At 41.1% G+C, this 22,403-nt stretch overlaps 1 protein-coding gene across 3 annotated transcripts in view; it reads right to left on the minus strand.

Moving 5' to 3' along the window:
• Positions 1-212: 212 nt before the first annotated feature.
• The window catches only part of SUSD1 (sushi domain containing 1), a 145,956-nt gene continuing 123,765 nt past the window's right edge, over positions 213-22,403 (minus strand). For 2 of the 3 annotated variants that reach the window (XM_049895617.1, XM_049895616.1), the window contains 2 exons: positions 3,889-3,982; positions 213-3,547 (listed from right to left, as the gene is read on the minus strand). In XM_049895617.1, the coding sequence (XP_049751574.1) occupies positions 3,923-3,982 (60 nt within the window). In that variant the 3' untranslated portion in view covers positions 213-3,547; positions 3,889-3,922. Of the gene's footprint in view, positions 3,548-3,888; positions 3,983-5,134; positions 5,311-22,403 lie in introns of all 3 variants that reach the window. The other variant, XM_049895615.1, reaches the window with a different exon arrangement.

Consider the following 22,403-nt stretch of genomic DNA (forward strand, 5'->3'; position numbering starts at 1 on the left):
TGACAGTGGCTGTGGTACGCAAAAGGCCCTTAAAACACTGTTTGATTGACTACTACTACCACTGGTTTTCTCTTAGATGAATAGAATGGAAAAATAGAAGGTTTAGAAAATAAGAATATGAGATAAGCAATAAAAAGGGAGCATTGAGAATTCTTTTTACTTCCTTTTAAACGAATTTAAATATTGACTCTTATCCCAAGGTAATATGGAATTTCAAGATAATCTTTTCTGCTCTGGTGTTCTATCTTAAGTCTTAGCTGCAATTACAGGTCTTGTTCAGAGACTGTTACTTATTTCCCTAGTTATTCCATGTATTTGTTTGATTGTAGCTCCCTCTAGAAGTGATTGGGGTGGGGTGGGGGGAGTACCTTACAGTGTAACAAGACATATATGCTATAATATTAAAGGCAAAGGTTAAAAAAATATTGTTTGGAAACTTAAAGGCGTAATTTTCCCAAGAAACGAAAGGGCTAATCCAAAGATTAGCTCAGTAGCTAACTCAGGGCCTATCAATTCCCAGTAAAGTGAACTAGACTTGCAGTCAGTCAGAAGACTTGGGCCCACAAATTCAAGTCTCATATCTGTCTGATCCCATTTCTCCATTCCTAAAATGGGGATTAATAACCCCTGGCCTTCCTACAATGGTTGCGAGGATGGATTGAGAGAATGCATGTGGATGCCCCTGCTGTACAGCTGAGGAGATAAACAGACACTGAGTCCCCGGGTGGTGCAAATGCTTAACACACTCAGCTGCTAACCGAAAGGTTGGAAGTTCGAGTCCACCCAGAGACACCCTGGATGAAAGACCTGGTGAACCACATCCAAAAAATTAGCCACTGAAAACTCCATGGAGCACAGTTCTACTCTGCACACATGGAGTCACCATGAGTCGGAATCAACTCAGCGGTAACTGGTTAACTGGTAATGGGCACAAAGACATCAGCCAAGAGACAACATGCTTCATAGCTGAGGGAGCCTACCACCCCGCCCCCCACCGCCCACAAAGCTGATTTCTGATCTGGGAGGGAGCTTAAATCCAGATCTTAGTGCTTAGCTGTACACACTGTCCCCATGACAATTAATAGAGGAAAGATTCTTCCCTTAGGATTCAGCTTTAGCCAGACTCATAACCCAGCTCAACACCCCAGTTTATGGAGGACTACCTGGATCAGCCCTTTGACAGAAGGACCTGGCATTCATTCTCCAGGAAGACCCACTATTAGTCTTTTTAGGTCCCGTTCCCTTCAACCAGGTGTCCACTTGGAAAAAAAAAAATAACAGTGTTGTGGTACAGCTACCACGCGAGTTTAGAGACCTTAAAGCCATGGTCAAGTTTATGAGAAAACTATTAGAAAAGAGCTGCAGAGAAATGACATAGGCTTTTTGCAAAAAGTTCAGCACCTGCTTCTGTTAAGTATTAACACCAAGCAACTTGGCATTATAATTTAGAACATTTAGTGGAAGTGACAAAGTCCACATTTTTGCTATTTTAGTCATCTTTCATGAACTGTTTTTACATGTCTGCACTGTTTTCAGAAGTTAATATTTTGCTTAATATGCAGTCAGCTATTTTAACTTTGATACTAAGCAAGCAGGATTTCTTCCTCTCAACGACAATTATTCTAAGTTCCCATGTGGACAACTGTAGCTTCTTTTGCAGGTAATTACAGGGCTGGAAATTAGAGAGAAGGGCAGGCTATAGAAACATGTGGTGTTTATAGAACTGGTGAGATGGGGATGGGGGTGGAGAGAGCTCAGGCTCTCTTTTTTGATAGAGAAGGACTTTGAAGAAAATCTTTACGCATCAGAGGCCCAACGCTATACTAACCAAAATCATTGGTAATGATTCTAAATTGATTCAAGAATGGTGAAAATAGTATGAGTTTGAATCATCACACATAGAAGTTAAAAAGTCGAAAGCTACATGTATTATAGTCTACTAAGGGCTTTCCTCTATAATCCACATGAATGCAGAAAGGGTTTTAGATGTTGATCCTAAGTTGTAGTCTGAGGTAGAACCTAGACCCTAAAGGATAATTATTTTCAATACTAAGAACCACCTTTCAAGAGCCTGACAGCCAGCATTGAATACCCAAGTAGCAGGATATGCCTCCTCTCTCTCTGACTGTTCCCCTTGGAGTAGATACACTCTGGACCAGGAACCCCAGTGGGAAGCATACGCAGTTTCCACATGTTGCTATCGTCTCATCTGCCCATCAGTCCAGGCTACTCAGATCTGTCCCCTACTAATACTCGGGGAGACAGTAGAGAGCACGCCAGCCCACAGCATGTCCCTTCCTCTCAGGATCCCAAGGTTGCACAACTCCAAGGAGACACATGCTGCTCCCTGAGATTGCGCAATGTAACTATCATCTGTTCTCCTCCCCCATTCTCTTTTTTTCTCCAGGCCTAGAAAAGTGGGGGGAGAAGAGAGAGGAGAATAACACTGTGACTTAGAGAAGCCACAAGCCTCCATCTCCCTTTATTTATTCTTACTGAGACTTGGGGTTAAACTGCCAGTTAGGAAGGAAAGTTAAAGAATACTGACTCAGACTTGAAAAGTGAAATTTAATCCACTCCATTTGTAAATTCAGCATATTGTCAGTAGGCCCAGCACTGCTTACAGTTAACATATCATGGCTCAGGTTGTAGATAAAAGGGATGATCGTGTCACCCACCACTGCTCCCCTCCCTGCAACACACGTGGGGGCTGGCCATAGGCTTGATATAGTTTCAACCCACTGTTATTACACTGCACCCGATCCAAATTTCTAAAGGAAGTCACTGAGCAGTTTTAGGAGAACCTCAGCAATAAAAAATAACCAGGGGAAAACAATCTAAATTACAGAATACTTTAACTGGAATGCAGACTTATTACTTTTGAATACATAGGGCAATTGGAATTGAATCAAAGCAAGGCTGCCTAACAGAGATTGCAGAGAATTTATGGAGTAGCCAGGCTAATATACTTTTTAATTAGTATATCAATTAATTGTAAAGAAAAGGCTGCTTCTGAAGTACTTGAAAAATTTGCTCTTGTCACTGTTCTGTATCCTTTCCAATGAACTTCTTCATAAAGTGAAATTTCAGCCCAAAGTTAAGTTCATCTTATCGCCTATTATGAATAATTGGGATCTGAATTAGTTAACAGAGATGCTATAAAGGAGGATGCAGACATTTCCTTACATTCAGTGTCTAAGGGAATTGACTCTCAGGCATCATTCGGAGGAAGGCACGGCACAGCCCTAATCTGCAGACTGTGGTCAATACTGTATTGTATATCAAGGGTCTCAAGTTCACAGACACAGAACTGGTCTTGTAGGACAGAAAACATCAGCAATCCCTGAGTTTTCCCCTTTCAGGAGATTCCATAGAGATGGCCACCTCCTGGAATCCAGAAATGGGGCCAAGCTGGAAGTAGAGAAAGTTGCAGGCCCACACACCTTGGGATAGAAGCCACATGGGCCTCTGTGTAGGCATCTGAAAAACTGTCATAAGACCTGCCCCGGCGGCAGGACATCCTTCCCACGCAGGGCCAGTGTGCCATCTAGATATGGAGGAGGAGAAACAGAGATGAGACAAAAATGGCACACTCTGGTTTCCCGCTGTGCACCCCTATGTGCAGCTCATGCACACAGCCATGGCAGGTGGAGGAGGATGAGCAGCACAGGACATCAGCCAGCATTGTGTAAGCGGGCAGGGGAGCCAGCATTGTCCCCTTCCTACATTGAGGTGCAGGGTTAGTCATACCTTTCACCTGCTGAGTGCCCTCTGCTGAGTCCAGGGAAACCTCCCACTCACATTCCCTTTGAACCCTCCTCAACCCCAGTTGTTCTTCTCAGCCTCCCTCCATTCCACTCATTTCTCAGAGATGATAGTGTCACATACCATACTGCTGAGAAGGACAGGAATGCGAGAATGATCACAACAGCCATGGAGCCCAGTCCAACACCCACCATCTGTTGCAGCATGAGGGATGAATCTGCAGAACAAAATCAGAAGCTGAGTTGAGCATACGTCACCAAATCATGGCTTTCCCAGGAGATATACACACAACTGTGCTTGTTCCATTGTAACCCAGAGCTTGGCCCCAATTAACCAGCAATCCCAAGAATGCCCAGTGTGCCTGTGAGCCCCATGAGCTGGCCCTGAGGATGTAGAACCTCAGGAAACCACAGCTCCAGGGTTTTTTCTGAAAAGGAAGTATAAAATCAGCCCACATTAAAGTTACTAGGGGGCATACAAATACTACATACTGCAGCACACAAATACTATGTACTGTGTTGGTTTTTGTTGGTACTCTCTCAAGTTAATTATATTTGATAGATTTTTTAGGAGCGTTTGTCCTTAGTATTGACAAAGAAGTTATTCTGACACTATTTGAATTTTTGCTCCAAAAATGATAGCTAGCTCGGGTGGTCAAATATAGCAGATAAATATCTTTTGTTGAAATAGAATCATCTTTCATTTTTCCCATACCTGAACAAGGATGGTACCACCCTGCTCTGCTGTGAGTATAAAATAGGAAAATTGATGTAAATGTTCTTTAAAGAATGTATATTCTATTTGGGAGACATCACATGCCAACTCCAGGAAGATCCCTGGTTATAAACTCAAAAAAACCCTCAGGTCTGTACATTTGCACCAAATGACTGAGTCAGTGCACCGTGTTCTGAACTACATAAGAAGATCTGATTTTAATTGGCAAACATTTATTTAACACTTACCATGTCCAGACATGGAAGCCCTAGTGGCATAGTGGTTAAGAGCTATGGCTGCTAAACAAAAGGTCCACAGTTCAAATCTACCAGGCACTCCTTGGAAACTCTATGGGGCAGTTATACCCTCTACTCATACGATCGCTGTAAGTCGAAATCAACTAGACGGCAACAGGTATCTCTAGACACTGTTCTAAGTTATTTAGTCTCCTAACCACCCTTTATGCTGGACACTATTCTTATGCCCGTTTTACAGATGAGGAAACCAAGGCAGAGAGTGGCTATGCAATTTGCCCAGCACCACCTAGCTAGTAAATGACAGAGCCAGGACTCAAACCCAAGCTCTCTACCTCCAGAGTCTGTGTTCTTGAGCACAGCACCATGCTTTCTTAGTGCCAACCTGAGTCCAGCTCTACCTGCAACAGAGCAGACCCTGTCCCCTCAGAAGTCAAGGGGCCATGCCCAGACGTTTCCTGCAAAGGCTGATGATGGCAGAGCCTCGGGCTGTAGCAGTTCAAGTTCCTCTTTGGAAGAAGCAAAAATCTGTAGGCAATGGTTCCACCAGTCACCGAAAAAATCATGGGGGCTGACTCTGCATATATAGAATTAAAAATAAATACATCTCCAAGCCATGGAATAAACATAAGGAAGTACAGTCAAGTCTAAATTATTCCAGATGAGTTCTTGCTGATATTATTTCATTTTTTTGTACCTTCCTTTGCCAATCCCCTAGGTATATACTTAGTCTGTCCATTGGGTAATCCAGTACTGCCTTCCTTGGAAGAGCTGAAAACAGCAAATGCAAAGACCTATCACTGTAAGCTGGGAGTGAAGGAAAGCTTGAGAAGAAAAACAGTAGCCCCTTGACTTAAGAGACCCTTCAAAACATAGGTAACTTGCTTTCCTGGCAGTGAACGAGGCACATTTGAGAACAGTTCAAGCTACTTAACTTTTTCATCAACTAATCTGCACTGTCGATATGGTAGCCACTAGCCACATATGGCTATTTAAAAATTAAGTTCCTCAGTGTTATGGATTGAATCGTGTCCCCACAAAATATGTGTTATATGCTTCAAAGGCCAGTGTAGCAGGGACAGGAGTTTGGGGACCATGGTTTCAGGGGACATCTAAGTCAATAGGCATAATAAAATCTATTAAGAAAACATTCTGCATCCCACTTTGGAGAGTGGTGTCTGGGGTCTTAAACACTAGCAAGCAGCCATCTAACATGTATCAATTAGTCTCAACCCACCTGGAGCAAAGGAGAATGAAGAACACCAAAGACACAAGGTAATTATAAGCCCAAGAGACAGAAAGGGCCACATAAAGCAGAGACTACATCAGCCCGAGACCAGAAGAACTAGATGGTACCCGGCTACAACTGATGCCTGCCCTGACAGGGAACACAACAGAGAACCCCTGAGGGAGCAGGAGAGCAGTGGGATGCAGACCCCAAATTCTTGTAAAAAGACCAGACTGAGACTAGAAGGACCCCAGAAGTCATGGTCCCCAGGCCTTCTTTTAGCCCAAGGCAGGAACCATTCCCAAAGCCAACTCTTCAGACAGGGATTGGACTAGACTATGGGATAGAAAATAATACTCGTGAAGAGTGAGCTTCTTGGATCAAGTAGAGACATGAGACTGTGTGGGCAGCTCCTGTCTAGAGAAGAGATGAGACAGCAGAGGGGGTCAGAAGCTGGCCGAACGGACATAAAAATAGAGATTGGAGGGAAGGAGTGTGCTGTCTTATTAGGGGGAGGGCAGCTAGGAGTACATAGCAAGGTGTATATAAGTTTTTGTATGAGAGACTGATTTGGTTTGTAAACTTTCACGTAAAGCCCAATAAAAATTTGTGTGTATATTGCTATGGCTGCTAACCAAAGAGTCGGCAGTTCGAATCCGCCAGGCACTCCTGGTAAACTCTGTGGGGCAGTTCTACTCTGTCCTATAGGGTCGCTATGAGTTGGAATCGACTCGACAGCACTGGGTTTTGGTTTGGTTTTATATACATATATGTTATAAATCCTAACCCCTATACCTGTGGACGTGTGGTTAAGCAGTCCCAGTGGTGCAGTATTTAAGCTCTTAGCTGCCAAGTGATTTGACCCCACCAGCCACTCTATGGCAGAAGGATGTTGCAGTCTGCTTCCATAAAGATAACAGCCTTGGAAACCCTATGGGGTAGTTCTACTCTGTCCTATAGGATTGATATGAGTCAGAAAAAACTGGACTGCCAAAGAGAGGGGGAGGAGGGTAGGGATAAAATACCATTTGGAATGGGTTTTCTTTGTTATGCTAATCAGACAGTATTAGCACAGGGTGTGTTTTGAGTCAATCTCTTTTGAGATGTAAAAGAGCAGATTAAGGAAGCAGAGATGGGAAAATAGATGTCCTGCCACATGAAGACCACCAAGGAGCTAACACAGAAGCTGAAAAGAGACAAGGACCTTCCCTCAGAGCTGACAGAGAGAGAAAGCCTTCCCCTAGAATTGGTGCTCTGAATTTGGACTTCTCCTAAACTGGGAGAAAATACGTTTCTGTTTGTTAAAGTCACCCACTTGTGGTATCTCTGTTAGAGCAGCACTAGATAACTAAGACACTCAGTCATACTAGCCACATTTCAAGTGTTCAATAGACATGAGGTTAAACCAAACCAAACCTGTTGCTGTCCAGTGGATTCCGATTCATATCAACCCTGCAGGACAGGGTGGAACTGCCCCATAGGGTTTCCAAGGAGCGGCTGGTGGATTCGAAGTGCCAACCTTTTAGTTAGCAGCAGAACGCTTAACCACTACACTACCAGGGCTCTGTAGACATGTGGCTAGTGGCTATCATATTGGACAGCACATATTTAGAACATTTTTATCATTGCAGTAAGGTCTCTCGGTTGGTGTCACTCACATCTCTACAACCAGGTTAAGAGCAGTTTGGTTCTACTGGAAACTCCATAGAGGGTTTGGCACCAGCAAAAGCAGTCATGGAACACAGCTCTTGCTAATTACACAGAATAAAGAGGCCTTGACACTTTAAGCTATAGGGAAGTTCTACTCTGTCCTATAGGGTCACTATGAGTCACAATCGAATCAACGGCAACAGCAACGGGACACTTTAAGAAGCCAGCTGTAAAATGAAAGGGGGGTGCACGATTAAATTAGAAATTAGTAAAGAAAAAAATGGGGGAGTGACTTGAATTGCTCTATATTAAAACAGTATAATGTCAGTATAGGAACTAATACATTAGAACAAAATTAAGTCTACAAACAGACTCAAGCATATCAAATAATCTCAAAGGTTGAACACTGGAGTCATGTTGCCCCAATCTGTATCTCAACACCACCACTCCCCAATTTTGTGACCTTAAACAGGTTATCAGACATTCTGTGCCTTAGTTTACCAACTGAGGGATGATATGATATGGGAATGATAACAAATAGTACACAGCTTAAGTGAGCTTCTTGGCTCAAGTAGGCACATGAAACTATGTGTCTGGAGGTGAGATGAGAAGGCAGAGGGGGACAGGAGTTGGTTGAATGGACACAGGGAATACAGAGTGGAGAGGAGGAATATGCTGTCTTATTAGGGGGAGAGCAGGTAAGAGTAGACAGCAAGGTGTATATAAGTTTTTATATAAAAGACTGGCTTGATTTGTAAACTTTCACTTAAAGCAAAATAAAAAAAATAGTACACACCTTATAGAGTTATTTAAGAAAGAAATGAGTTAACACATATTAAAACAGTACCAGGTGCAGAATAAGCAATAAACAAATATTAGCTATTACTATTGTTGTCTTAATATTACTTCAAATCATTGGACAAATGATACATTATTCATAACTGGTACTTAGAAAACTGGCTTGCTATTTAGAATAAGTGAGCTCTTGTGGTGCAGTGGTTAAGTGCTCGGCTGCTAACTGAAAGGTCAGCAGTTCGAACCCACTAGTTGCTCCATGGGAGAAAGATGTGACAGTCTACTTCTGCAAAGATTACAGCTTTGGAAACCCTATGGGTCAGTTCTACTCTGTCCTAAATGGCCACTAAAAGTTGAAATCGACTTGATGGCAACAGGTTATTTAGAATAATATCTGATCCCTAGAGCTTATACCATGCACCAAAATAAAATCCAGATGAATTAAAGACTTAAAATAAACCTTAAAAGGATTAGATGAAAATATAAGTGAATATCTAATATTAAGGTGGATAAGAATTTTCTAAGCATATTTATTAATGCAGAAATCTTAAGAGGCTGATAGATTTGACCCCATTAACAATCATAAGTTTCTGTGTACCAAAGACTACCATTAAAAAAAAAAAAAAAGATTAAAAAGCAAATGGCAAACTGGATAAAATAATTGTAACAATTAATAGATAAGGGGTTAACCTATAGAAAGTGCTACAAATTAAGAAGGAAAAGACAAATACCTCAATAGCAAATGAGCAAGTTCTATGAAAAGATAAATCACCTATAAAACATGATTGCAGATGACTGAGAAACCTTTGATCAAATACTCCTTTCAGAAGTAATAAAATGCAAATGAAAACATTAACATACCATTAACATGCCATTATGCATATTAAATTAGCTGGGTTTTTTTTTTTTTTTTTTTTTTTTCTTAAGAGAAAATAAAGCAATGGAGATGGGGGGCAGGGGGAAGCTGTTACTTCCCTGCACTGCTTGTTTCATCCAGTCTACCCATTATTCCTCTCAGATGTTGTCATCATTTTTTCCTTCTATATTTTCATCATCTATATTTTTTAAAATCTTGATGGAAATCTTGAACTGAAGACGACTATGGACAGAAATTCATGTCCTACATATTTCTGGATTTGACATCAACTCATTAATGAGCAAATTTTGGCTAGTCGCTCAGCAAGTTTCTAAGCCAAATAGAGCCCATGTTTTCTCATACTGTTCACAGGGCATTTTTAAATGTTTGCTGAGTCAAAATACGTTATGGCTGCCATATTTTCCTAACAAATTATTGACCTGGTACAAGAAGAGAAGGGGAGCAGTCTGACCTAATATGCTCTTAGAACTTCAATGCTCACTGAGGGGAAATGCTGCTTCTTCCACTACGTAGACACAACGCCGTCTCTCGAAGGTCACACTACAGAATCTTGCCTGGCCTTGTTGTCAAGTTATCATCCTTTACATCCTGCAAAATCTTTGTACAAAGTACTATGTTCTTTGCTTGACTTGTCTTTTTATATCTCACATCTATTTCAACATTTCTCAAACTTGACACCAATTTTACTCAAACTATTCCAGAACATAGAAAATGAATGAATACTCCCTAATTCATTCTATGAAGCCGGCATAACCCCAATACCAAAGCCAGGCAAAGATACCAAAAAAAAAAGAAAATTACAGACCAATAACCCTCATGAATATAGACACAAAAATTCTCAACAAAATTCTAGCCAACAGGTTACAAAAGTATATTAAAAAATAATAATAATACACAATGATCAGGAGAGATTCTTATCAGGGATGCAAAGGTGGTTCAACATTAGAAAAATCAATCAATGTTATTCACCACATAAATAAAAAAAAGGAAAAGAATTACATGACCATCTCAAACAATGCAGAAAAGGCATTTGATAAAATCTAATGCCCTTTCTGATAAAAACTCTCAGCAAAATAGGAATAGAAGAGACATTCTTCAACATAATTAAAGGCATGTATACAAACCCAACAACCAACATTATTTTCCACAGACAGCGACTGAAAGCATTTCCTTTGAGAACAGGAACAAGACAACAATGTCCATCATCACCACTATTACTCATTATTGTATTGGATGTCTTAGCCAGAGCAATAAGGCAAGAAAGGGAAATAAAGGGTATTCAAATTGGTAAGTTAAAACTATCCCTATTCACAGATGACATGATCCTATACATAGAAAACCCAAAAGATTCCACAAGAAAGTTACTGGAACTAATAGAAGGGGTCAGCAAAGTGGCAGGGTACAAGATCAACATAGAAAAATCAGCTGGGTTCCTCCACACTAACAAAGAGATCTCCAAAAAGGAAATTAGGAAAACGATACCATTTACAATAACCCCCAAATGGATAAAATAACTAGGAATAAATTGAACCAGGGACATAAAACACTTATACAAGGAAAACTACAAAACACTACTGCAAGAAACCAAAAGGGACCTACATAAATGGAAAAACATACTATGATCATGGATTGGAAGAGTTAACATTGTGAAAATGTCAATATCACCCAAAGCGATCTATAGATACAATGCAATCTCAATCCAAATCCCAGCAACATTCTTTAACGAAGTGGAAAAACTAATCTCCAGCGTTAAATGGAAAGGAAAGAGGCCTCAAATAGATAAAGGATATAAACAGGGCTAGCGCATTTTCCGTTGTACGGATGTTGTTGTATCATGTTAGGTGTAAGTATGACTTTATAATTGTCTTTATTTTTTTTTTTTATGGGTGCCAACCTTAAAGACAAGTTGACCTTAATGACATGGACGGAGTCAAGCTTTCAGGACCTTCATTTGCTGATATGGCATGACTGAAAATGAAAATAAACAGCTGCAGACATCCATTAATAATTGGAACCAGGAATGTATGAAGTATGAATCTGAGAAAATTGGAAATAGTCAAAAATGAAATGGAATGCATAAAGATCAATATTCTAGAAATTAGTGAGCGGAAATGGACTGGTATTGGTCATTTTGAATCAGACAATGATATGCTCTACTATGCCAGGAATGACAACTTGAAGAGTAATGGCATTGCATTCATAATCAAAAAGAACATTTCAAGATCTATCCTGAAGTACAACACTGTCAGTGATAGGATAATATACATACGAGGGAGCTCAGTTATTATGACTATTATTCAAATTTATGCACCAACCACTAAGGCCAAAGATGAAGAAACTGAAGATTTTTATCAACTTTCACAGTCTGAAATTGATCAAACACGTAGTCAGGATGCACTGATAATTACTGGTGATTGGAATGTAAAAGTTGGAAACAAAGAAGAAGGATTGGTAGTTGGAAAATATGGTCTTGCTGATAGAAATGATGCAGGAGATTGCATGATTGAATTTTGCAAGACCAACAACTTCTTTGCAAACACCTTTTTTCACCAATGTAAATGGTGACTATACACATGGACCTCACCAGATGGAATACACAGGAATCAAATCAACTACATCTGTGGAAAGAGACAATAGAAAAGCTCAATATTATCAGTCAGAACAAGGCTAGGGGCTGACTGCAGATCGGACCATCAATTATGCATATGCAAGTTCAAGCTGAAACTGAAGAAAATTAAACAAGTCCACGAGAGTCAAAGTACAACCCTGAGTACATCCCACCTGAATTTAGAGACCATCTCAAGAATAGATTTGACGTGTTGAACACTGATGACCAAAGACCAGACAAGTTGTGGAATGACATCAAGGACATCATACAAGAAGAAAGGAAGAGGTATTAAAAAGACAGGAGAGAAAGAAAAGACTGAAATGGATATCAGAAGAGACTCTGAAACTTGCTCTTGAACGTCGAGTAGCTAAAACAAAAGGAAAAAATGACGAAGTAAAAGAACTGAAAAGAAGATTTCAAAGGGTAGCTCAAGAAGACAAAGTAAAGTATTATGATGACATGTGCAAAGACCTGGAGGTAGAAAATCAAAAAGGAAGAATATGCTCAGCACTTCTCAAGCTGAAAGAACTGAAGAAAAAATTCAAGCCTCAAATTGCAATACTGAAGGATTCTATAGGGAATATATTAAAAACAATGCAGAAGCATCAAAAGAAGATGGAAGGAATACACAGAGTCACTACACCAAAAAGAATTGGTCGACATTCAACCATTTCAGGCAGTAACACATGATCGGGAACCGGTGGTACTGAAGGAAGAAGTCCAAGATGCACTGAAGGCACTGGTGAAAAACAAGGCTCCAGGAATTGAGGGAATACCAATAGAGATGTTTCAACAAACAGAGCACTTCCAGTGTTCACTTGTCTATGCCAAGAAATTTGGAAGAGAGTTACCTGATTAACTGACTGGAAGAGATCTGTATTTATGCCTATTCCCAAGAAAGGTGATCCAACCAAACGCAGAAACTATCCAACAATATCATTAATATCACATGCAAGCAAAATTTTGCTGAAGATCACTCAAAAGTGGCTGCAGCAGTATATCGACAGGAACTGCCAGAAATTCAAGCTGGATTTAGAAGAGGATGTGAAGCCAGGGATATCATTGCTGATGTCAGATGGATCCTGGCTGAAAGCAGAGAATACCAGGAAGATGTTTACCTGTGTTTTACTGACTATGCTAAGGCATTCGACTGTGTGGATCATAACAAATTATGGATAACATTAGGGAGAATGGGAATTCTGGAACACTTAATTGTGCTCATGAGGAATCTGTATATGGATCAAGAGGCAGTTGTTTGAACAGAACAAGGGGATACCGAATGGTTTAAAGCCAGGAAAGGCGTGAGTCAGGGTTGTATCCCTTCACCATATCTATTCAATCTCTTTGCTCAGCAAATAATCCAAGAAGCTGGACTATATGAAGAATGGGGCATCAGGATTGGAGGAAGACTCAATAACAACCTGCGTTATACAGATGACACAACCTTGCTTGCAGAAAGTGAAGAGGACGTGAAGCACTTACAGATGAAGATCAAAGACTACTGCCTTCAGTATGGATTATACCTCAACATAAAACAAAAATCCTCACAATTGGACCAATAAACAACATCATGATAAATAGAGAAAAGACTGAAGCTGTCAAGAATTTCATTTTACTTGGATCCACAATCAACACCCACGGAAGCAGCAGTCAAGAAATCAAAAGATGCACTGCATTGGGCAAATCAGCTGCAAGACATCTCTTTAAAGGTTTAAAAAGCAAAGATGTCACCTTGAGGACTAAGGTGCGCCTGACCCAAGCTATGGTGTTTTCAATCACCTCATATGCAGGTGGAAGTTGGACAGCGAATAAGGAAGGCCGAAGAAAAGTTGTCAGGGTTTTAATTGTGGTATTGGTGAAGAATATTGAATATACTATGGACTGCCAAAAGAATAAACAAATCTGTCTTGGAAGAAATACAACCGGAATGCTCCTTGGAAGCAAGGATGGTGAAACTGTGTCTCACATACTTTGGACATGCTGTCAGGAGGGATCAGACCCTGGAAAAGGACATCATGCTTGGTAAAGTGAGGATCAGCAAAAAAAAGGAAGACCCTCAATAAGATGGATTGACACAATGGCTGTAACAATAGGCTCAAGCATAGCAACAATCATGAGGGAGGTGCAGGACTGGACAGTGTTTCGTTCTGTTGTGCATAGGGTCACTATGAGTCGGAACTGACTTAGTGGTACCTAACAACAACAACGGGTGCCAAATTGACAAGGGGTGGACTATGATGGTTAAGGTTGTGTGTCAACTTGGCTGGGCCATGTTTCTCAGCGGTTTGGCAGTTATGATGTAGTCTGGCAGCTATATAATGATGTAATCACTGTCATAATGAGATCTGATATAGTGTGATTACCTCCATGATCAGATCTGTTATGAGCAGCCAATCAGTTGGAAAGGAGTTTACTTGAGGGTGTGGCCTACATCCAATATAGGTGGACTTTCTGGCAAAGCTCATTGGCTTTTGCTCGCACTAAATCCTACAGCTGGCTCCTGTTCATCTGACTTCCGGTTCTCAAGACGTGAGCTAGCAGCTTACTTGCCGATCTTGGGATTCGTCAGCCTCCACAGCCTGTGAGCCAGAGGCCTGCTGTCTGATCTGCCAATCTTGAGTTGCCAGGCAGCTACATGAATCAGGAGAAGCCTCCAGCCTGACCCACAGACTTGGGACTTCAGCTTCTACGATCACGTGAGCCATTTCCTTGATACCAATCTCCCTATATAAATATTTATATGCTTCAAGGGCTTTGCTTCTCTAGAGAACCCAGCCTAAGACACACAGAAAGCAACGTTCTTTGATGGTTACCAGGGATGGGAGAATCACTTACTGGATAGTAAAAAAAAAAACCATATTAATTCTGGTGAAGGGAAAAGCAATACCCTACAGGGGAAGGTCAACACAACGTGACCAAGGTAAAGGAAGGTACTGAGAGGTATGCAAGAATAAAGGACAACTACAGTAAATGTTATAACATATACAGTTCTGCAACTACAGTAATAAAAACCAAAAATATGTGTGTGATTACATAGGTAGATATGTATGTTACATAGGTGTGGAAGAGTGTATGGGAGTACATGCATGTGCATATATAGGTATAGTTGTAATCATTTGTATATAAGTATTTGTATGTGCTGCATATATATTCATACACATAATAGAGCACATAGGGGGCAGAGTTATGGAAACTTCCTAGACATATCCAAACACTAGTGGGACTGAGTTACTGGGTTTGAAGACTCAGGACCATAACCTCTGGGGACATCTAAGTCAATTGGCATAACATAGTTCCTAAAGATAAAGTTCTACATCCTAGTTTGGTGAGCAGCATCTGGGGTCTTGAAAGCTTGTGAGCAGCCATCTAACATAAAACTATCTGTCTCCTCCCATCTGGAACAAAGGAGACCGAAGGAAACCAAAGACTCAAGAAAACAATTAGTCCACCGGACTAATGGCCCACACGAACCACAGCTGCCTCAAGCCTAAGATCAAAACTAGATGGTGTCCAGCTACTACTACCAACTGCTCTGACCAGGGACACAATAGAAGGTCCCAGTTAGAATGGGATAAAAATGTAGAACAAAATTCAAATTCATGAAAAAGACCAGACTTATTGACTGATACAGACTGGAGGAACCCCTGAGTCTACTGGCCCAAGTTGTTGTTGTTAGGTGCTGTTGAGTTGATTCCGACTCATAGTGATCCTATGTACAACAGAACGAAACAGTGCCAAGTCTTGCTCCATTCTCACAAATGTTGTTGTGTTTGAGCCCATTGTTGCAGCCACTGTGTCAATCCATCTTGTTGACGGTCTTCCTCTTTTTTCACTGACCCTCTACTTTACCAAGCATGATGTCCTTCTCCAGGGACTGATCCCTCCTGACAGCATGTCCAAAGTACGTGAGACGAAGTCCTGCCATCCTCATTTCTAAGGACCATTCTGGCTGTACTTCTTCCAAGACAGATTTGTTTGTTTTTCTGGCAGTCCATGGTATATTCCATACTCTTCACCAACGCCATAATTCAAAGGCATCAATTCTTTGGTCTTCCATATTCATTGTCCAGCTTTTGCATGCATATGAGGTGATTGAAAATATCCTGGCTTAAGTCAGGTGCACTTTAGCTTCCAAATTGACATCTTTGCTTTTGAGCACTTTAAGGAGGTCTTTTGCAGTAGATTTGATTGCCCTAAAATACCCTTTTAATCTGGAACTGAAGCAACTCTCAAGGTCACCTTTCAGCCAAATAAGTGGTTGGCCTATAAAATAAATACCCGAGAGGGATGTGGTCCTTAGGAAAATTAACTATAGGAGACCAAATGGGCAACATTTATCCAAAAGCTAAGACAGGAAGGCAAGCAAGGGGAGGGAAACTGGACAGAAGGAAATGCGGAAGGCAGGGTAGAAATGGGGAGAATCCTAACACATTGTAGGGATGGCAACCAATGTCATGAGACGATTTGTATATGAATTGTTGAATGGGAAACTAATCTGCTGTGTAAACTTTCACCTAAAAAACAATAAAATGTTAAATAAAAAAAAAGAGTTCTCAAACTCAAAGGTCATTTGCAGTGGTGTAATTGCAATTTATTTGCAAATTGTATTAACTTGCTAGAATGTGCTTCATCCAGGCCAGAAGACTCGGATTTAATTAGGACAATTACTAATTGCCAATTACCTCTTCCCTCGCTTTCAAAGAACCCTGGACAAACCAACAGGACAAAAGCAAAGTAGGAATTAATGAAACCAACTTTCTCTTGGTCATTTTAGGCAGTGGACCCAACTATTCCTTACTTTAGACATAAGTATTTAAGAATAAACTTTATTCTGCGTAGAACAATTTGGGTTTGGGTCCCAGGCATGATTCTTGCTCGTAGAACCGTCCCTGGCTATGTATATATTTTTGTCTACTTTGTTTAGGTACACTGTGTCAAACTCATTAAGAGAGCTCATTGTGCAGCCACACAGGTTTCTTTAGGGATTTTCCCCTTTAATTCCGCAGTGAGAGAATTTACAATTGGCCAATTTAAATTGTATTTTTGAGAACTTTCTTGTCCTCTGGTTACCCTCTCTTCCAAGATCTCAGGACATGGAATCATGCTTATTCTTTTTCTGAATGATTTGTAGGGTATTCTTTTAGAAACTCCTATCAGTGAATCATGGGTTATATCTCAGATTCTCACAGTTACTCATTCTTGGAGAAAGCAAATACATTAGGTCTAACCCCCGCCATTTTCTCCATGGTGGCTCCCAGAAATAGAGGTGGAGTGCTTGGGGGAGTGATGGGGCCTCTCTGAGCTTATTGTTAAACCTTTCTTTTTTTACTAACAGGAATATCACAGATACTGAAGAGGAAGGTAGAAAGGTCCTGTTCTGACAAGCAGACTTTATGACAGCTTGAGGACTTCCTATGGGTGTGGTATTTTTTTCATAAATTCATGTAAACATGACCATTTTCTGAAAGCAGGAATTCTGCTCTCCAAATAGCACAAATAATTAATACTGTGACTTCTGTTTAGTGTGTTAAGTTTCTCTTTGCTATTCTAGGGTTTTCTCGCTTGAATTCCTTATAGAGCAGAAGATGGCAAAGGCAATCAAAGTAGAAAAATAATTCAGAGCTAAGTAATGCCCAATAAATCAGCGACATTATTGTATTAGTTTTCTATTACTGCCTAAAACATTACTATAAACTTAGCAACTTAAAACAATTTATTAGCTCCCAGTTCTGTGGGTCAGAAGTCTGGGCATGGAGTGGCTGGGTTTTCTGTTCAGGAACCCACAAGGCTGAAATCAATGTGACAGTTGGGTTGCATTGCTTTCTAGAGGCTCTGGGGAAGAATCCGATTCCAAGCTTATCCAGGTTGTTGGCTAAATCCAGTCCCCATTTTCTTGCTATCAGCTGGGACCACTGTCAGGTCCTAGAAGCTGCCTACATTCCTTGCCATATGGCCCCCTCCATTTTCAGAGCTAGCAGGAGAATTTCCCTTGTTTCCAATTCCTCTCACCCTTTGAATATCTGACTCCCCTGTCTCTGACATCTAGATGCAGATTTAAAGGGCTGGTGTGATTAGGTCAGATACATCCAGATAATCTCCCTATCTGGATCTTAATTACATCTACAAAATCCTGTCACAGCAACACTTAGAATATTGTTCAATTTTTAACTAAATAACTAAGAGTAGGTAGATATAAACCAGTTCCCAGGAGTTTGGGGAGACATCGTAGAATTCTGCCCACCACAATTATGTAGGTTTAAAATGAATAACATACACAGAGACACACACACTGGGCTTACATCTTAATACAAATCTTCCCTCGGTTATTTAATTCGATAAGTAAATTTTGTACCTACTACACTTCTGGCACTTTGTTAGAGGCTACCAGGGACACAAAGATAAGGAAGACACAACTTCCAGCTTTAAGGGATTAATAATCTTTTAGAATGAGATTGGGAATGTACATAAACTTCTCTTACGAAAGGCATAATGTGGTGGTACCAGGAAAGAATGATAGAGCAATATATAAATTCAAATGAGGGAGAGGGTTCATTTAGGTAGACAATCAGACAGCATTGGAGAAGGGCGTTTGAGTTGGTGATGTGTTGGTTATCAACTGAGAAAGTGCTCAAGGTCTCTTGAATTATCACCCAACCCAATTAACAAATTCTGACTCAGCGCCTAATCTGTGCAGACACTGCACCAGCTCTTCAGATGCTCTCCCACGAGGGCTTGAAACCTAGTAGGGAAGATAAGTGCCATCACTTGCTCGAAAGTATGGCAGAATGGCCAGAGAGAGATCCTGCCCTATTGAGGAAATGAAAAAAGGTTCAGGGAGGAGATAGCATTTGAGATTAATCTTAAAGGATGGGCGGGATTTTTAGCAAGCAGGCAAGTTATAGGGCAGTCCAGGTGAAAGTCATCATATGAGCAAAGACATTAAGGAAGGATTGTATGGGCCATATCCAGAGAACTGGCATGTCAGCTTGAATGAAGAAGAATGAGAGGTTTAACTAGAAGGGTACTTTGGTGTCAAACTGAGGCATTGAAAAGGAATGGAGGACTATAGAAGAATAACCAGGGAAAATATCAAAACTAGTGCTATGGTTTAGAAATATGAAGTGGGTGGTGGGATATAGGCTGGAGTGAAGAGGGAAACCCCGAACACTTGTGATGGGAGATGAGGAAGGAGGCTTTGGCAGTCATCCATGCTACTGGCATGAAGTATGCTCAGGTACTAAACACAGAACTGAAAACCAGAGAGGGATGCCCAAGGTACAAGATGTGGGATGAAAGAGAAAGATGTAGTCACCAATGACTCAGAGGTTTCACGCCTGTGAGTAGATAATGTTTCCTGATTACAGGGTATTATCGTCTCAAGTACACCAAATGACCTTGATTTGTGACCCAATAAATTACAGACTTCACAGTACTTTGTGGCTGGAAAAGGATCTCAGAAATCCCGGAAAGAGGTATTTGAGAACCAGCCAAGTTAAATGTCATCTCAAAGACACTCGGTAGTTAGTAGCCGGACTCAGGCAAGGAAGCCCAGGCCTTGACATTTCCCGTTAACCCAACTGCTGGTTCCCCATAATCATCACAAAGTTCTTTCAGGGGCAATTTGCAAAAGGCAAATGGCATAATTTGGGCAAAGGCAAGAATAGGGCTGATGTTTGGCAAAAATGATGTGGAACAATTTCAGGACTAATTTGAATCTCAATTCTCCTCAAATTACATTCCGAGGTGGCAGTCTCCAAATTTTTTTTTTTTTTTGCAAAAGGAGACTGCCAGAAGGTGAGTGCAAATAAAGGTAAATTTTTTACATAGATGTATGCTAGAATTGCCTTCAGAATTTCAACAAAACACTGGGTTTTCTGTTATCTTTCAGAGCTTTCCAACGGTCTGGATTCAAAGGCTTGAACTCTTTCTTTCAATACTGGTCCTTAACTTCAGGCGGAAAAAGAGCACAGCCAAAAATCACTTAGATATTTCCAAAGCAAAATTCTTCCTGTTACCTTAATCACAGTAGAATGACTGCAGCTGGTTCACTGGCCATTTCTTCTCGTTTGAATGTTTTCCAATCACACCAAACAGTTACTAAGTGGAGTGGATTCTCAAAGCTATTGTTTCTGTGTCTGTCCAGGAGGTTTGCACATCTCCATTCTTCTGATAAAAGTACCTTTTTTTCCATGTGGAACTCTGTTCCCACCCCTAGAGCTTTATGAGATGGATTGGCAGAAGCTTTTCAGATTGTTGGAATGTACAGTTGTTTTTTGTGGCTTTCGGAAAAATTCTGCAGCAAAGGGGAGCTCGGCCCATCTGAACATGGAAATGGAATGACACACATCTTTGTTAAGAGAGGCCGTTGTTGCTTAGCAACCAGCAATCCAAGATGGTTCATGGTCAGGTAATTTGCCTTTTCCAGATTAAAAAAACCAAGTCCTCTACTCTTGTTGAAGTTGGTGAGAGGAGAGACAAAGAGATGGGAAATAAGATTGAGGGAAAAGCAGACAAATGGGGAAAATAAAATTTCCCAGGTCCTTCCCAAACATTTCCTGCCAAGTTTCTCTACTAAGGATCCCTGGTGGCGCAGTGGTTAAGAGCTACAGCTGCTACGGCTGCTAACCAAAAAGTTGGCAGTTCAAATCCAATTCCCCTTCGTAAAGCATTATCCACTGGGAATCCCGGAAGCCTACTGATATTTCCTGAGGTAGAGGACAGGATGGAAGGAGTTAAGCTGATACTGGGGGGCTAACCGCAGACTTTAGCCTGTTGCTAGGACTCACAAGTCACAAGTGAAAGATTTCTCGTATTAGCTACAAACTAATGGAATTCCTGGGAATCAAATCCACTGGCTGGCTGCCTATGGTTTTAAGAGATGTACTGCCAGGGAAATCCCAAGCCTGGCAAACAAGGACCTGTGATTGCTCAACCCTTAAGGCAATTCCCCAGCCTGGATGGCTCTGCCAATGTCAAGTAGAAGGCTTAAACTGTTCGGCACTCCAAAGAGATCCCCCTCACTGTATTTCTTAGATATGGTTTTGGAGGATAATGGACAAGGGATAGACCCCAAGGCAGCCAAATTGACTGACTAAGTGATCCCCTATGCTGCAGGCCAGCTAGAATGCTTGCTTTTCCTGTCCAGCAGGCTGTGGTCATTGTTATGGGCCTGTGGCCACTGCATATGGCTTTCCCTTTTCCATCTCTCTAAATGAGATCATTTATTTTCCAGTTTTCTCTTTGATATTATGTACTGTGGTTTGGGAATGGTTAAATTTGCTGTTTAGTCATAGGTTGCCGAACAGATCATGAGAAACACATCTGGATCTGATCAAGAGGAACATATCATCCCCAGAAATTCTGGTTTTGAAGCTGGATGCAGTAACAGAACTGCCTTTGAAGTGTCTTCCACTGGGGTTCAATTTTTTATTGTACCTGGGATAGTTCCATTATCTTAATGGAGGATGTTTTTCTTACTGTCACATGCGTATGTGCGTACACAGGCTGAGCTGCCAAATAGTGGAAGGTAATGGACTTCGGTAGCCTTGTTTTGGTTCGCCAACATGTCTCCTGCACCCCTTTTACTGATGAGGATCTTGCTTCCTCTCAGTGCAACCATGGTGGGGCTGTCAATCACATTGCTGTGCCCTTGACCAGCTATACAAGTAACCACAAGACCCAAGGTGGCCGATTAGAGTACCCTATTCCCTATTAACAGTGATTCACCCAAGAATGGCCACTTAATCTAGGAAGTAAGAATCCTTCCCTGAATCGAAAAACTTTCTGTTCCCACTAGTTACGGAAATCAATGGTGTCCCCCCAAAATACATGTTGTAAATCCTAACCCCTATATCAGTGGTTATAATCCCATTTTGGAATGGGTTTTTTTTTGTTACATTAATGGACAGGACAGTGTAGGGTATATCTAGAGTCAATCTCTTTTGAGATATAAAAGAGATTTCACAAGGAAGTGAGGAGGCAGAGATGGGGGAAGAAAGATGCCAAGCCACATGAAGATCACCCAGGAGCAGAAGCTAAAAGAGGCAAGGCTCCTCCTCCAGAGCTGACAGAGAAAAAGCCTTCCTCTAGAGCCTGCACCCTGAATTTGGACTTCTAGCCTCCTAAATTGTGAGAAAATTAATTTCTGTTTGTTAAAGCCACGCATTTGTGGTATTTCTGTCATAGCAACACTAGATGACTAAGGTACCACTGGACTTGCTAAGCTGGCGCAGCTGGTGCCTGCCCCTCCCCACCACATTTTTTCTAGTAGAAAAAAGTGAGGCCGATTGACAGAGAAAACAGGGGGAGCCCTACTCATGGTGTTGAGTTTCAAGTTCCAGTTCCTGGAGTCCTGGTGGTATGGCTCTTTTTTTGATTCCATAGCCTCTACTTCCATCACCACCACCCCATCCTTTCCAGCTATTGCTTTGAACTGGTTTGGTCCAGGTCAGCCCCCTGCTGAGAATTCACCTTTCCACCCCAGATATACGGAATCTGAATCTACATTTTAAC

This window comes from Elephas maximus, chromosome 9, assembly GCF_024166365.1.
Source record: "Elephas maximus indicus isolate mEleMax1 chromosome 9, mEleMax1 primary haplotype, whole genome shotgun sequence".
In the NCBI taxonomy this organism is placed as follows: Eukaryota; Metazoa; Chordata; class Mammalia; order Proboscidea; family Elephantidae; genus Elephas; species Elephas maximus.